Source organism: Aphelocoma coerulescens, chromosome 6 (genome assembly GCF_041296385.1).
Source record: "Aphelocoma coerulescens isolate FSJ_1873_10779 chromosome 6, UR_Acoe_1.0, whole genome shotgun sequence".
Lineage (NCBI taxonomy): Eukaryota > Metazoa > Chordata > Aves > Passeriformes > Corvidae > Aphelocoma > Aphelocoma coerulescens.
The window spans coordinates 1,523,952-1,539,238 of NC_091020.1; the positions used below are offsets into that span (position 1 = coordinate 1,523,952).

Sequence of the window (15,287 nt, forward strand, 5' to 3'; positions counted from 1 at the left end):
CCTGGGTACTTTAATTCCAAAAATTATTTGGTGGCCAGGGCGGTGGTGTCACTTCAGGAAATGACCAGAGAAATGTTTTAAAAACCGGCTGTGTCTCTACGTCCTTGTTCTTGAGTAAATTAGAACAGAACTTCACAACTGAGGCTCTTGAACAGCCCCTTTACCACTGAAAGACGAGCAAATTGTCCCATTTTTTCCATGGGTTAATTTTTCAGTAGCAATTTAGGTAAATGCTGTGGCTCAGATGAGGGGAGGGGAAATGCAGGTTGACTTCCCCGACACCTCTGCCGTTGTCAGGGTGCTTTTTATGGAAAAAGGCAAAGACTTGTGGCCAAGTTATTTGCAGTTGGAGGCAGGGAGCAATTTTTCTAATTAAATTTCAGCAGAGATGCAAGATGAACAGATAGGCAATCACGAAGTGCTTTGGAAGTGGGAAAGCAAGGCAAAAACAATGATAAAGTCCTCTCATGGGTGCAGCCACCCCTTTTATTCCAGGCAAACTTTTCATTGTCATTTTCTCCCTCTTCTCACTCTAATTGCAGCCCTACAGAGGTCACCAAATTGGTGTGAAGTTCAAGGTAATGGATAAAGTTCACAATATTGGGCGGGTTTTTAACCTGAATTAATGATTTTGAATGAATAACTTGGCAAAGTCAAAATGGACAGCTTTGATAAGCTATTGATTATCTGCTAGTGCATGATAAGGAGCCATAAAAGGTGTTTTCAGTCTGTTGATGTGATTTTCCCTCTCTTTCCCCTTTTTAGGATTGATTGTCTGTCTCCCACATGTCATCCCTTGATAGGTAGAGCCTTTTTTTTTAGGGAAATGTCACTGAAAAGTAGCGAAGCATGAAAAGGTTAAAATCACAAAGATGCGATGTTACAGGTAATTAAATTTTATGTATTTGGGAGGACACCAGGATGGCTAATTAAAAAGAATAGTCAGTAAAATTGTCAGCAACTTTAATATGTGAATACATAAAGCTGAGAATGATCTCCTGTAGCAGCCAGGCAAGCTCTTCCCTTGGCTGAGGTATTGATCAGGCAGGACAGTCCCTGTTAATCTAAGATTAACCCGTGACTTTAAACATAGGTGTATTGCAGATAGTCAAGAGGTTCCCTTGCCTGGTTTGCCCTTCAAGACCCCACAAAACTGTGATTTTAGCTTCCAAAATGTAAGCAGTGTCTATAGAACCAGGTGTTTGGAACAACGCTGTGGTTGAGAAAATTACAGCAAGGCTGCAGGATAAGGGAATAAAGTCTGAAAGGCACTTTCCTCCTGGGGACTTGAAGCCAGTGGTGGTGCAGAAGTTGAGTTACTGTCTGTGGAGGAAAAAAAAAAAATTAATTAATTAATAAATATCATAGTAGTTCTAATCCTTAAAAGTGGAAGTTTTAAGGGAAAAAGGATCAAGCTTGCCTGAAAAGTGAAAAGATACTGGTCAAAAAAATGAAAAAGGAGAAGAAAAATGTCCCTGAAGATCATCTCTGAAGTTTGGGGTGAGAGAAGCACATTTTTATTATTGCTGGGCTGGGTTGTGGGGTGACCTGTGGGATACGGGGCTCCCTGGGTGGCACAGGAGGAGCAGCAGCTCTGGGAGCTCTCCAGAGACTCAGGCGGGGCTGGAGATTTGGCTGCTGCTGGAAACAGGGACATTTTCTAGCTCTTAATCAAGCTGTAGAGTTTAATCTCAAATCTGATTCATTATCAAGGCAAGAACAAAGTGGTAGAAACGGCTAATTTTATAATTTTATGGTTTGTTTTGTTTTCAAATCTGGGAATGTTCCATTGATTGACTGATATTTCTCATCGTGGTTAGGAACTTAGAAGTGGGATAATGCTCAGTTCTTCCGGCTTTGTCAGGAGCTGAGAGGAAAAAGAGTCCTGAGTTTGCTTGGAAGAAGTAACAGTGGTGCTGAAATTAGAAGGGATTTCCTTTCAGGAAGGAAGAAGAGCTGCTTGGATTCAAACTTTGGTCACAGCCACAGCAGTCAAACCCATGCAAGGCTGGAGAGGGGGTTTGGTGTGGGTTTGGTGTGAGCAGCAGGGCAGGTGCAGGAGCACAAATCACCTTTCTGTGCAGCTAAGCTTGAGGCTAAAAATCCAACTAATGAATTAATGAAGTGCTGAAACACCCAAGTGTAGATTGAGGAGCTGCTGCAAGATTCCCTTCTGTTTTGCATTCCATAGATCCATGTTTGTCACAGCACCAAGTGGAGCTGTTGTCACAAAGGAAACACATGCAGCAATTTGTTTGATCCTTAAATCTCATTCCAAAGCATTTGAAGGCACTAAATATTGACACTTAAACAAAATACTCTTGCAGTGATGCTTTATTAGCCACCTTCAGTCCAGAAAAATTCTCATCTCTGTCACATCCCTTGGGCCTGGTGGAGAGAATTATTTCAGTGCCTGGGTTGTCCCATTAAACTGTAGCTGATCATTAGGGGTCAGGAGGAATTATTTCTCTCTCCAGCTTGTTGTCACAATGCAGAGGGTGCAGATTAATTCCTCAATTAATCAAATGTGATCTGCAAAACCTTAATTGATGAATCCGTGCAAGTACATGTTGAAATGAGATTACCCTTGGAAATGAAATGAAAGGAAAATGCCCATTCCCAGGACAGTCATGTTTGCCTCTGCTCCATGCTATTGATAATGGTACTGTGGAAAACATTCCTTGAATCCTAGAGGTCTTTCCTGTGGAGAACGAGGGAATTCCTGGTGAGTGGAATGCCCTCTCCTGAAAGGAGAAAATGAGATGAATCTGCATTTGGCTCTGAATCAATACCCTGGGCAGCACAGCAGTGCTGGGGAGGCAGGGGTGTGCTTGCTAAAGAATTCCTGCTTTTTGTCCTGCAATTGAGAAAGAACAGCATTTAATGAAACACCAAATTTCCCTATTTCACCCTATAAAGATGTGAGGATGAGCTTAAGGATGAAGGATGTGAGCGTTGCAGGTGAGGTGTGTACACACACATGTTATATCTGCACAAATTTATTGAAAATGCATCCAAAATTTACTGGGGAAAACCCATTTTTTCCCCCTCTAACCTTCCATCTAAAAGTGCCACTGTTAACATTACCACTGAAGTATGAATGCATTTAATAATGGTGAGGCAGAATTTGTAGCAAAATGTCTCCCTAAAATTCCTTCCCTGACAGGATGGCAAACTTAATTGAGGAGAGGGCAGTGGAGGGTACAGCTGGAATTAAGGAGCGAGGTAGTTCCAGGTGACATTCCTACTCCTGGACTAGAGAAGTGCTCACTGAGTACCCAAAAGAGGAAAATCAGTACAGAAAATGAAAATGTTCTTCAAGCTGAGAATGGGGACTGCAGTGGGATTTTGCTGACCCCAGATGTCCCCCTCCTGTTTGAGCCTTCTGAAATTCCCACTGCTCTGAGACTCTGGACCTCGCCTGTTCCTGCAGGTGAGGAAATGCCAAACTCTCTGCAGGAAGATGAAATGTGGGAATAAGAGAAGGAACCACCAACATTATTGTAATAAAATCTCTGTGTAAAGGGAGTCAGCCAAGAGACAAAGGGTCTGGGTGAAATACAGACTTATTCATCTTGATATTTCTCTTGTATTTTTTGGATTTCAAATGAATTACTCTTGCTTATTTTTTGGTTTTTTTTTCCTAGTTTCATACAGCTGAAAATAAGATCCCACCAGTGGTACTGGTTATATTTTCCCACCAAATCTTCCTCTTCTCTTGTCATTTGCTTGTAACTTCCTGTGCCTTTTCTGGTGTATTATTGTGTGGTTAATTTTTCTAAAGGCATGGAGAAGCCATCAGCCTGTTTTCCTTAGGAAGAGAAATATAAATATAGATATAGATATATGATACAGGGAATTATCCCTCTGTGAGAAAAAGCATTCGTAAGGAAACAAAATGGGGTTAATATTTCAAGGAATTACTCTTAGAAATGAAAATAAAAATAATCTGGAAGTCGTTATGGTGGTGCTACGTGGTCATTAAATATTTTCTGATTTTTGGGGAGATGTAGGTGCTTGTCTTAGGCTTTCCAGCTTGCTCCTCTGCACAGAAATCAGGTAAGAAGAAGCCCGCCATCAAGAATTTGAGGGATAAGCAAGGAAATAGACTTTGCAGCTGTATGGGGAAAAAGCCAGAAGTCAAAAAAGAAATGTTTATTGTTCTTTAATGCCAGGCATCACCTTGGAAGCAGGAGAAGCTCTGGACTGAACTGTGGTTGTGCCTAGGCAGGAGGCCCATTGCATAATGCATTTCATTTAGTTCCCTGCACAGACACTGCTGGGGACACTTCTTATCGAGCATGTCAGATACACAAAAAGCAATTTAGTAAGCACTGTGATCAGATCCTGATGAAATTCAATTCTTTTTTGGCCCTGCTGTTCCTGGGAGACGTCGTTGATAAAAATAGTCTCTGTTTTCCTCCGAGCTTGGCTTCATTATGCTCCCTTGCTGCTCTTTCAAAATGGGTTTTTTTCCTCCCTCAAAGGTGGCTTGTTTTTACAAATAAATGAAAGGAATTGTGTTCTCTGACAGCTTACTCTGTTAACAACCCGAGCTGCCAGGATATTTGAATTTTACAGTTTTCATTTCAAGAAACTGCATAAACATGGGGCATGACAGAAACCCAAGAACAGAGCAGCTGTGGCTTGTATTGAGCAGCTAAATCAGGTGCTGAAAGTTCTTTGGTAATTTAGTGCTGAGTTTAGGAAGGAGGTGAATTGAGTAATTAATCCTGTGTCTTAATTTTTCCCCGCTGGTCACTAAAACACTTTTTTACCCCCCAGAGAAGACAGGAGAGGTCAGGTCATGGGTACTGACTGCATAAATTACCCACTGTGACTTCTTAGCTGTGGCTTCTGGAAATGAAGGGGAACTTCTGAAACAAACAAACAAAAAAAAAATAAAGAGAAATGTTGGTTTAGTTTTAAATTTGCAGACCAGTTTTGGGGTCCAGCACAGGCAGGACCCGGAGCTGCTGGAGAGAGCCCAGAGGAGGCTCCAGGATGAGCAGAGGGATGGAGCAGCTCTGCTGGGAGGAAAGGCTGGGAGAGCTGGGATTGTTCAGCCTGGAGAGGAGAAGCTCTGGGGTGACCTCATTGTGGCCTTCCAGGGCCTGAAGGAGCTACAGGAAAGATGGAGAGAGACTCTTTACAAGGGATGGAGGGACAGGACACAGGGAATGGCTTCCCAGTGCCAGAGGGCAGGGATGGATGGGATATTGGGAAGGAATTGTTCCCTGGGAGGGTGGGCAGGCCCTGGCACAGGGTGCCCAGAGCAGCTGGGGCTGCCCCATCTTGTCCCTGGAGGGGTTAAAAAAAGGTGTGGATGTGGCACTTGAGGACATGGATTAGTGGTGCTGGATTGATGGATGGACTGGATGATCTACAGCTGTTTTTCAACCTTACTGATTCTATAATTCTAAGGAGTATAAATTAGGAGAATTAGCTGTAAATCTCTGGGGTTGAGCAGTGCAGATTTGGTTTCCTCAAGTCGTTGTGCTCTTTTTTGGGAAGTGTTTCCAAGCCCAGAATTTTTGCTATATAAACCTCTTTAACTCCCGTGACAACTTGATCAAACAATTTTCTGCAGAGAATTAATTCTCTTTCACCTACAGAGCATGTTTTAAATCTGCGCTTGGGGTTTTCTTCTGAGGTCTCAGCATTCAGTTGAGGTCTTAGCCCAAAATGTGGGTTCCTGTGTTGTGGCAGTGAGGAGGGTCAGAAGATCCCATTCCCCCTGGATTCCTGGACACCTCTGTGTCATATCAGAGTACCACAGGAATTCCTGCAGGCTCCTGATGTGAGGCTCTGCCTCCCGTGGGTCTGATCAAAGGCAGGAATGTGTAGCTGCCAGAGGGAAGGTGAGAAAAGAGGGAGATCCTACAAATGGGAGATTGGATGTGACATGGTTTGACTAATGACGAGATTTCAGTGGCATCTCCTACATTTGTAGCATGATTCCTGCAGTTTGGATTGACTTCCTTTGTGGTTGGGTAACTCCACTGAAATATTCCCCACGTTTTGCTGCCATGCAAGTGCTCTGTGATGGATTTCTGCTCATTAGTGTTTTGTCACAGCCCTTGTTGTGCTGGCAGAGCAGCTGAGGCAGCAGCAAGGAGTGATACTGGGATGGTTCCGCAGCTCTCCCTGCTGTTTTAGTGCCGAGTGTTGGCAAAGTCTCAGGCAGTTCTGCACAGCATGGAGAGAACTCAGCTCATTTCCCATTTACAGCTCGTATTCCAACCTCAGGAAAGCACAAGGAGAAGCCATGTGACCAAAATGATTCACCAATTCATCAAGAACTTTGTTGGTTTAATAGTGCAGGTCTCCCTGGGAAGGGCTTCTGGATGGCACCAGGGGCAATGTGTGTTGCTTTAGTGATACTTTCCATCTCGAGAAAAGTTCCTCAGCCTTGTTTTCCAGAGGGATGAGAGTTCAGCAGCAAATTCCTCAGCTGAGCTGTGATGATGATGCAGGTGGAAGGTCCTGAGACTTTATCTGATGTCCACTGGCCACAGTTACAGCTGCCTGCAAAAAACAGTAATTTTCAGGGTGTCAAATATTGGTGTGAAATGGGAACTGATTGTGCTCATACAGGATCCCAGGATGGCTCAGGCTGCAGGGAGCACAGAGGGCACCTGGTGGCACCTCCCTGCTCCAGCAGGGCCATCCCGGAGCACAGGCACAGCACTGTGTGCGCACAGCTCTGCAACAGCCCCAGGGAGGAGAGCCCAGAGCCTCTGTGGCCAATCTGCTCAGGGCTGGGCACTGCCCAGGGCAGCAGTTCTGCCTCCTGGGCAGGGCAATTGCTGGGCTCAGGCCCTGCCCGGTGCTCTGGTGCCATTGCTGGGCCCCGGAGCAGAGCCTGGGCCCTGCTCGGAGCCCTCCCTGCAGCCAGGGACACCCAGGCCTGAGGGCCCCTCTCAGCTGGGGCTCCTCTCGAGGCTGAGCAGCCCCGGCTCCCTCAGCCTGTGCTGGGCACGGAGATGCTCCAGGCCCTTCCTCAGCTGCGCAGCCTCCGCCGGCCCCGCTCCAGGAGCTCCAGGTCTCTTTGGTTTAATTTTCTGGCAGTCTTAGTGCCTTAACAACTCCGTCTTCAGTGTGGCTCGTGGGTAGAAAATGTCTTGCTGTGTTTGACTCAATAATAAATTGACAGTGTAGGTTTTTGTCCCTTCTCTCAGTGGATTTTTTGAGCTCACCTTGGCTAATCCAAACAGAACTTTGGGAACTCTTGCTTTCCATGCAGTTTTATCCTTCACAGTATTTTCCAATGTTTACTTCTGCCTGTGTAGTGGTCCCTGTCCCTGAGCCCCAAGGATGTCTCTGGTGGGAGCTCAAGTAGTTGTGAATCATCACAGCAGCATCACCAGAGTGAACCTGGAGCTGGTTCATGGTCTGGTGGCTTCAGCTGTTAAAAGGCACCTCTTAGGAATTAATTATCTGCTCAAAAAAGAACACTCCTAGCTGAGGAAGGTTAACCGGCTTTCAGTTTCCTCGAACAAAATTATTTTCATGGTAACAAGCAAAAAAACCCCAAAATACACCACAGCCCCCCCCCCCCAAAATACACCATAAACCCCCCACAAATAAAAAAGGCAGCTCTGTGCAGGAAGTTGTGTTATTCTAACTCCCAAAATGTGCCATTTCCTCTCTTTTCCTTCTCATCTCCCCCAAAGGAAGTTTTCCTTAAGTATCTAGGGTTAGGAAATTCAGCTTTGCATCTCAGGTAGATGGAAAAGGTAGAAAATCTGATTTTTTAAATCCCTGTTTTCAGCTGTGCAACAATTATTGTTGCTCCCTGACTTTAAAAAGAACTCCACACTGTCCATACCCGTCTGTTGGAAGCCTGGCATTCCTGGACATCTTAAAATAATTTCAGTAAAACAAAATACATACAAAACTTTGGAAAATACATTACTTGTATTTTAAAGTCATGTTTATTTGGGTTTTTTTTAATTCTTGGAAGTCCCAAATGCATATTCTGCCTCTCAGCTGTAAATTCCCTCCTAATCCTTCTATTGGATCATGGGATGGTGAAAGCAATACTTAGGCAGGTGCCTAAAAATCCTGTTTGGATTTTTGAATGCAACTGCACTCCTGAATTATGAAGCACCATTTTAATACATTAATTTAAAATGCCAGCTGTTTCTTTTATTCACAATCCTCAGCAGGAGCCTAAAACCCCCTGGCACAAACAGGACTCTTCATTTGCTTTGTTCCATCCATAACATCTCCGAAGGCCACGAGTTTTTGCAGGACCTGCTGGCCATCCCAGGCAGAGAAGGTGCTGCTGGTGCTTCCATGGCGAACACAAAGGAAGGGGGGAAAAGTGAGGTTTCTGCTGCTACCTTATTCTCTCTGAGCTTTTTTTGTGTGTTCTTCTGCCTTGATCATCTGGTGACTCTGCAGACTCCCTGGCAGGCTCCCCATCACGGCTCTGTTTGAAGGAGGATTTGTTAAATTTATTAGTATTTGTGCTCAGAGTTGCGAGGTGGGGTTGGGGTTCTGCTTTTTGGCCTGCCCAGTTCTGCTGTACTGAACACCTGGAAGTCAATTAATCACCACACCAATAACTGAGGGAGCTTTTCCCTAACGAGGAAAATAAATGAGTGCACATTGCACCCTTGGACTGACAAGACTATGTTTGTTTTTTAATCAGCTGCCTCTGCCAGAGCTTGGGCAGCCTTTCATGTTCCCCTGGAAGCGGCTGGGATTTGCAGGCCGGCTGTTTATTCTGAGTGATCTCCTGCCCCGCTGTGGCTCCATGCTGACTTTCCCAGCATTTTTCCAGCCTTTCCCTGCCAAACTCCCCCATGCTCTTGCTTTGCTTCCAGCTGAGGGTCCTGCAGCACTCGTGGGCCCCTCAGACACTTCACACCTTCATTAATCTCTTTTCCCTTCCTTTTAATGAGCTCCCATCTCCTCGTGAAGCTCCTGAGAAGGAGCCTAGTAGGGGATTTTTAGGCCCCTTGCAAGGATGTTGGATACCTGTGGAAGACTCACCGTTGTTCCTGCTGTTTCACTATTCATTTTTAAAAGAGTTACTTCTGATTAAAAGCATATGCACACTTAAACTTCCTATGTGTACTTTGATTAATTTATTAACGTGCTTTCACCCATTTATTAACTTTATTAACTTAATGGCCCCTTCACTGTTTTATGTTTCCATAGTTCTAATTTCTAAACTTGAATGAAACAGATGCTGCATTATCTGTGGATTATTAAAACAATACAAAAGAACCTTGAGTTGTGCTTCAAAGCACATCAGCCAGCTTCATTCAAAACAGCTTTAAATTGTTAAAATTGGAGTTGTTCAGCCTGGAGAAGAGAAAGTTGTGGGGAGACTTCACAGTCCCATCCAGGGCCTGAAGGGGCTGCAGGGAAACTTGAGAGGGACCCTGCAACAGGTCAAGGGGAATGGGTTCAGACTGACAGAGAGGAAATTTAGATGGGATATTGGGAACAAATTGTTCCCTGGGAGGGTGGGGAGGGGCTGGGATGGAATTCCCAGAGCAGCTGGGGCTGCCCCTGGATCCCTGGCAGCGTCCAAGGCTGGGTTGGACATTGGGGCTTGGAGCAGCCTGGGACAGTGGAAGGTGTCCCTGCCCATGGCAGGGGGTGGAATGGGCTTTGAGGTCCCTTCCAACCCAAACCATTCCATGATTTTATGATTCTATCCCTAAACATTTCATCAGATGGTACATGATATCTCCTAGCTCATGAGTGGCCCATTTCAGGTGTGTACAGTACCTGGAGAAACAACTTACACAGAATAAAAATGTAATGGATTTCACTTTTTATTCTCAGCTTTCTTCTAATTCATTTCCTCATTGGACTTGTTTCTATTCAGTTGAGTGCTTTGTTTCCCGGGAGTCAGTGCAAAGGTGGCAGTGTGGGATAAAATATCTTCTGTTCAACCAGAACCTGTTTGATCTCCAATGCAGGGGTTCTAAATGCTGCTCTCCAGCTTTTCCTTGAACTGGAAAATAAGGCATTGTCCTTAGTATTCGAGTTATTTGTTGAACAATTCTGATTTTAGTCTTGGATTGGCACAGACTCAGCCTGGCCTGCAATATTGTGATCATAGAGTTCCAGTATCCCAGACTGGTTTGGGTTGGAAGGGACCTTAAAGATCCAAAATTCCACCCCCTGCCATGGGCAGGGACACCTTCCACTATCCCAGATTGCTTCAAGCCCCGTCCAACCTGGACACTTGGCCTTGGACACTGCCAGGGATCCAGGGGCAGCCACAGCTGCTCTGGGCATTAGTGGAGAGTTTAAACCCAGCCTTAGCAGTGGGATTGGTTTTGTTGTGGGTGCATTTTTAACTCGAATGTGGGGTTTTCTGAGAGGGCTCCAACTGATCTGTGAATTTAAAAATAGGATTTTAGTCTTGGTCCGGTTTCTGCACAATCTTCTCTCTCTCCCCATGCAACTTTTATGCCGTCCTAAAGCCTTTAAAAATTCAAGCAGATGTCAAATATATCTCCTCGTCTCTCTCTTTCTGCCTATTTTGAGCTCATCTCCCTCATTACGCTTTTAAGAGTTTCATTTTTCAAAGAGTCCCAAATGGACTTGGATGGTGACAAAGGACCTGGCCAGCAGGATGAGGACAGGGACAAAAGCCATGAGCAGGAGTGGTGTGAGGAGCTTCCCAGTCCCAATTTGGGAGTCCAAGAGCATCCATCCCCACTTTTTAACGTGCCTATCCCTGACATGTCTCTTCCTTAAATGTCTTTGCTGTGGAAAAGGCCGGAAGAGCCTCTGGACTTGAGGAACCTGTAGGAAGTGCCTGGGGGGGACACAGCTTGGGGTGTGGTGGCAGGTGACCGTGGGGCTGTGTCACGGTATCCCGCAGTGGTAGGGAGGAGAAGAGAGATCCAGCAGGCAGGAATTGTGCAGCAAGATTGATTTATTTAATTATTTTACAGACTCTTTTATAGACTTTTTTCTTCACAGTCTAATTGGTCAAAGGATCAGCCACCCCTTGGGGTGATTGGCTAAAATCCTAAACATCCACTGTCAAAATATTTTTCTACTGTACCATAAACAAAGCTCTGCAAGGTCGCAGGTGTTCATAGCTTATAGAACTCTGCTAATATCTTCGGTGAGAGAGAAAAGTATCCCACGGGACTGGAATGAAGCAAGAGAAATTCTTGCTAGCTGCATATTTGTATCCACAGGGCTGCCCATCCACACCCACAGGAGGGGTGGATAAACTGCCTTGCCTTCATCCCTGGCTTCCTCTCCTCCTCCTGGCTCATCCCTTTTCCCTCTAATTTTCCCCTCAGCATTGCCAAAGCTCTCCCAGCTCCACTTCCAGCTCTCAGCAGGCGGATTTCTGACAGCTCTGCCAAAACTTGGCTGAGTGTGGACTTGTCTCATTCCTGTTCCCGTGCTAAATTTCAAGTCCCCTCTTGCAGAACATGGAGATTTCCAAAGGAAAGGCTGCCAGGACAAGTTGTATGTGGAAAAAAAAGGCGTCTGGTTTTTCACAGAGCTCATTAAGGAAACATTCCAAGGGGAGGGAAAAGCCTGGTGTGCACACATCCGTGTGTGGTACATTTGCACGTTGGTTGAGCAGCCAAGGTCACTGAAACTGTAGGAGTTGGAAATGGCAGCTCTGGAGTTGTCACTGGAAGCTGGATTGAAAGAGATGAAAGCTGGCACCAGTTTTGGGGTGACCTGATTGTGATCTTCCAGGACATGAAGGAGCTACAAGAAACGTGGAGAGAGACTCTTTACAAGGGCTGGAGTGCCAGGACACAGGGAATGGCTTCCCAGTGCCAGAGGGCAGGGCTGGATGGGATATTGGGAAGCAATTGTTCCCTGGGAGGGTGGGCAGGCCCTGGCACAGGGTGCCCAGAGCAGCTGGGGCTGCCCCTGGATCCCAAGACCAGGTTGAACACTGGGGCTTGGAGCAGCCTGGGACAGTGGAATTTGTCCCTGCCCATGGCAGAGGGTCCAATTTGGGATCTTAAAGGTCCCTTCTAACCCAAAGCATTCCATGACTCTGCGATTCTATTTCCACGTTAAGCATTTGAATTCACTTCCAAACAATGGTGAATTATTCCAACACCATCCACACTTTTCCAAGGTAGCTATCCCTAAAATGTCAGTGCCTTAAGTTTCTTTTGTAAGGTGTATTTGTGGATCACAGCACTCCAGCTCCTGATGGTGCTCCAGTTCAATTTGCTGTTTTCCTGTTTCCAGACATTTGCTGTGTTTCACTGGGTGATGTCTGAAATCCCTGATTTCAGGGACTATTTATAGGAACACAGGCAAGCATTTGTGAGCTGCGTTTATCAACTGTTTCCTATCAGCTTCTAAGTTGATAAGGGGGCTGGAGCACTTCCCCTGTGGAGCCAGGCTGGGAGAGCTGGGGCTGGAGAAGAGAAGGAGACCTCACAGTTCCTTCCAGGATCTCAGGGGAGACAGGGAAGCCAGAGAGGGACTCTGCAGCAGGAACTGAGTGCCAGGACAAGGGGGAATGGGTTCAGACTGACAGAGGGGAAATTTAGGTGAAATATAAAGAAGGAATTGTTCCCTGGGAGGGTGGGCAGGCCCTGGCACAGGGTGCCCAGAGCAGCTGGGGCTGCCCCTGGATCCCTGGCAGTGTCCAAGGCCAGGCTGGACATTGGGGCTTGGAGCAGCCTGGGACAGTGGAAGGTGTCCCTGCCCATGGCAGGGGTGGCACTGGATGGGTTTCGAGGTCCTTTCCCACCCAAACCAGCCTGGCATTCTGTGATTCCTTTCCTCCAGGATGTATCCTAAAAATGTATCTGACAGCAAGGAGGTTGCTATCGAAATGTTGGTGTTGCCTGGTCAATTGGGATGTAAAGGGGCCACGACCCTTTTCATTCGGAACGTTTCTCCTCCTGCAGTTTTATCTAATACCCTTCCCAGTGAGATGATGTTGTGCTGAACCTCCAGATCTCCCTGCTGGCTTTCTAATTTCTCTGTTTCCAATGTGATTTCTCATTTCAGGCCCGTGTGAATCCCATCAGTGTCACTCCACCCATCCAAGCCATAGATCAGGACCGAAACATCCAGCCTCCCTCCGAGCGACCCGGCATCCTCTATTCCATCCTAGTTGGTTGGTGTCTGCTACTCTTCCTATCCCTCCCAATCAGTCCCTCCGGTATGAGCAGCCAGGAAAAGATTGCCTGGGAGAGTGGAACCCTGATAAAAATCCCTCCTGTGGTCAGTGGGGTGTTTGGAATCGTTGTTCTGCCTGGTGGTGTTGCATTGCCACATGGGAGTTCCTCAGAGTTCATAACATAGGGTTATCTATTAGAGTTTATTTGGATTAAATCCAGAATCATTGTCGGATTTAGTGAACAGAAGAACACAGCAAGGGAAAGGAGAGCTCTGCTGGGATGTGTTTTCCATTGACAGGCACAAAAAAGAGGCTCAAAACCCACAATTACAGCAGATTTCACCCCAAAAATCTTGTGGGATAGGGCATCTCCAAGGATCTTACCGCATCCACCTCCAATTTTGCTGTCTGTGAGCTCTCCTTTGGAATTTGAAGCTTGTTTCGTTGTTTTTGCTGTTTTCTGTACTTTTTCCTGCTGCTTCCCCACGTTTGGCATTTGCTTCCGCGCTCGTAGGATGTGACCATGGAAGGGCCTGAGCGTGGTCGGCAGTTGCAGGGCTCCACCTGCCCTGCTCTTCCCAAAATCCACCCATGGATGTTTCTGTGGGATTTGGAAACAGGGAATTTTGTGGAATCACATCTTTTCCCTGTGTTCCCTGTGTTGAACCCCACGGTTTTCCCAGCCTAGGAGAGGTGGAAGTGAGGATTTTGAGGAGCACATTGTAGAGGCTTAGCTCTGCAAATGGATTTATTTATAAATGTCATAAATTGATTTGGTTCCGAAGTTCTGCAGGGACAGCTCCACTCCAGGGCCATGTTTAGGCCAATTTTTGAAGGTTTTTTTGCATAATTCCCAAAGTTCTTCAGGAGTGAAATCATTAAAGACTGTGTGTCACTAACCTGGGATACTGGGAATATTGGAGTGGCTGCTCTGACCTCCAAGGAATACTTCAGGAAGTGTGGTGCAGCAATTTGGGTTGGTTTGGGGACCTTGTTTTTCCTCCTTTGTTTTTCTCTCCTTTCTTTTTTCTCCTTTCTTATGCCCTTCTTTTTCCTTACTTACTTTTTTTTTCTCCTTTCCTCCTCTTTCTTTTTCTTTTTTGCTTTCATCTTCTCTTGTCCATCTCTTGCCCTTCTTTATTTTTTCTTCTATTTTTCCTTCTCCTTTCTTTTTCCCTTCTTTATTTTTTCTTCTATTTTTCCTTCTCCTTTCTTTTTCCCTTCTTTATTTTTTCTTCTATTTTCTTTCACTTTTCTTATTCTCCTTCTTTTTCTCTTAGATTTTCCTTCTTTTTTCCTCCCTTTTTCTTTTTTCTTTTTTCCCTCTTTTCCTCTTTTTCCCTTACGTCTTTGCTCTTTTTACTTCTTTTTTTATTCTCTTTTCTTATTTTCTTTTTTCTCTCTTTTCCTTGTCTTTTTTTCTTTTCCTTCTTCTTTCTTTTTTCCTAGTTTCTATTTTCCTTCTTTTTAAATTCATTTGCCCCAACCTTTTTCTTTTTACTTCTTTCTTTTTTCCTCTCCTTTCCTTCTCTATTTCTTCTTTTTTGCTTCTATCTTAACTTCTTTTTCCTTCTCTTTCCTTCTTTTTCCTTATTTTTTCTCCTTCCTATTTTCCTTCTTTTTTCTTTTTTCCTTCTTTTCCCCATATACTTTCCCTCTTCTTTCCTTCTTCTTTCTTTTTTCCTTCTTTCCCCTTCCCTTGTTTTCCTTTTTTGCTTTCTTTTCTGTTTCTCTTTTACTTCCTTTTTCTCCCTTTTTTCTTCTTTCTTAATTTTTCGCTCTTTTTTCCTAATTTCTTTTTCTTTCTTTCTTTTCTTTCTAGTTTCTATTTTCCTTCCTTTAAAATTATTTTTCCCCCTTTTTTTTTTCCTTTTTACTTCTTTTTACCTTCCTTTCCCCCTCTTTTTTCCCCCCTCCGTTCTCTCTCTGTATTTTTTATGTTCTCTTTCCTGGTTTTCCCTTCTTTTTTTCCCCCTTATTTTCCCTCCCCTCCGCTCTTCCAAAGGATTTCTTTCTGGATTTTAAGTCTGCCTTCATCTCTGCAAGGATTTGCTATTTCTGTTTTAGCCTCAGAAAATATTAAGTAGTTCCACAGGAAATGGGCCTTGGAGATATTTCTCATTATATGGATTTTTCCCCCCCTTTTCCTTAGATCTCAACCTCATTCTCCTGGATATCTTTAGAAAGG

The 15,287-nt window shown here is 44.9% G+C and overlaps 1 protein-coding gene across 1 annotated transcript in view; it reads left to right on the top strand.

The window, feature by feature from the left end:
• Positions 1–15,287, top strand: part of PCDH15 (protocadherin related 15) — a 314,817-nt gene that overhangs the window by 130,024 nt on the left and 169,506 nt on the right. Inside the window, exon 9 of the mRNA XM_069018835.1 lies at positions 12,988–13,096. Within this exon, the coding sequence (XP_068874936.1) occupies positions 12,988–13,096 (109 nt within the window). The remainder of the gene's footprint in view (positions 1–12,987; positions 13,097–15,287) is intronic.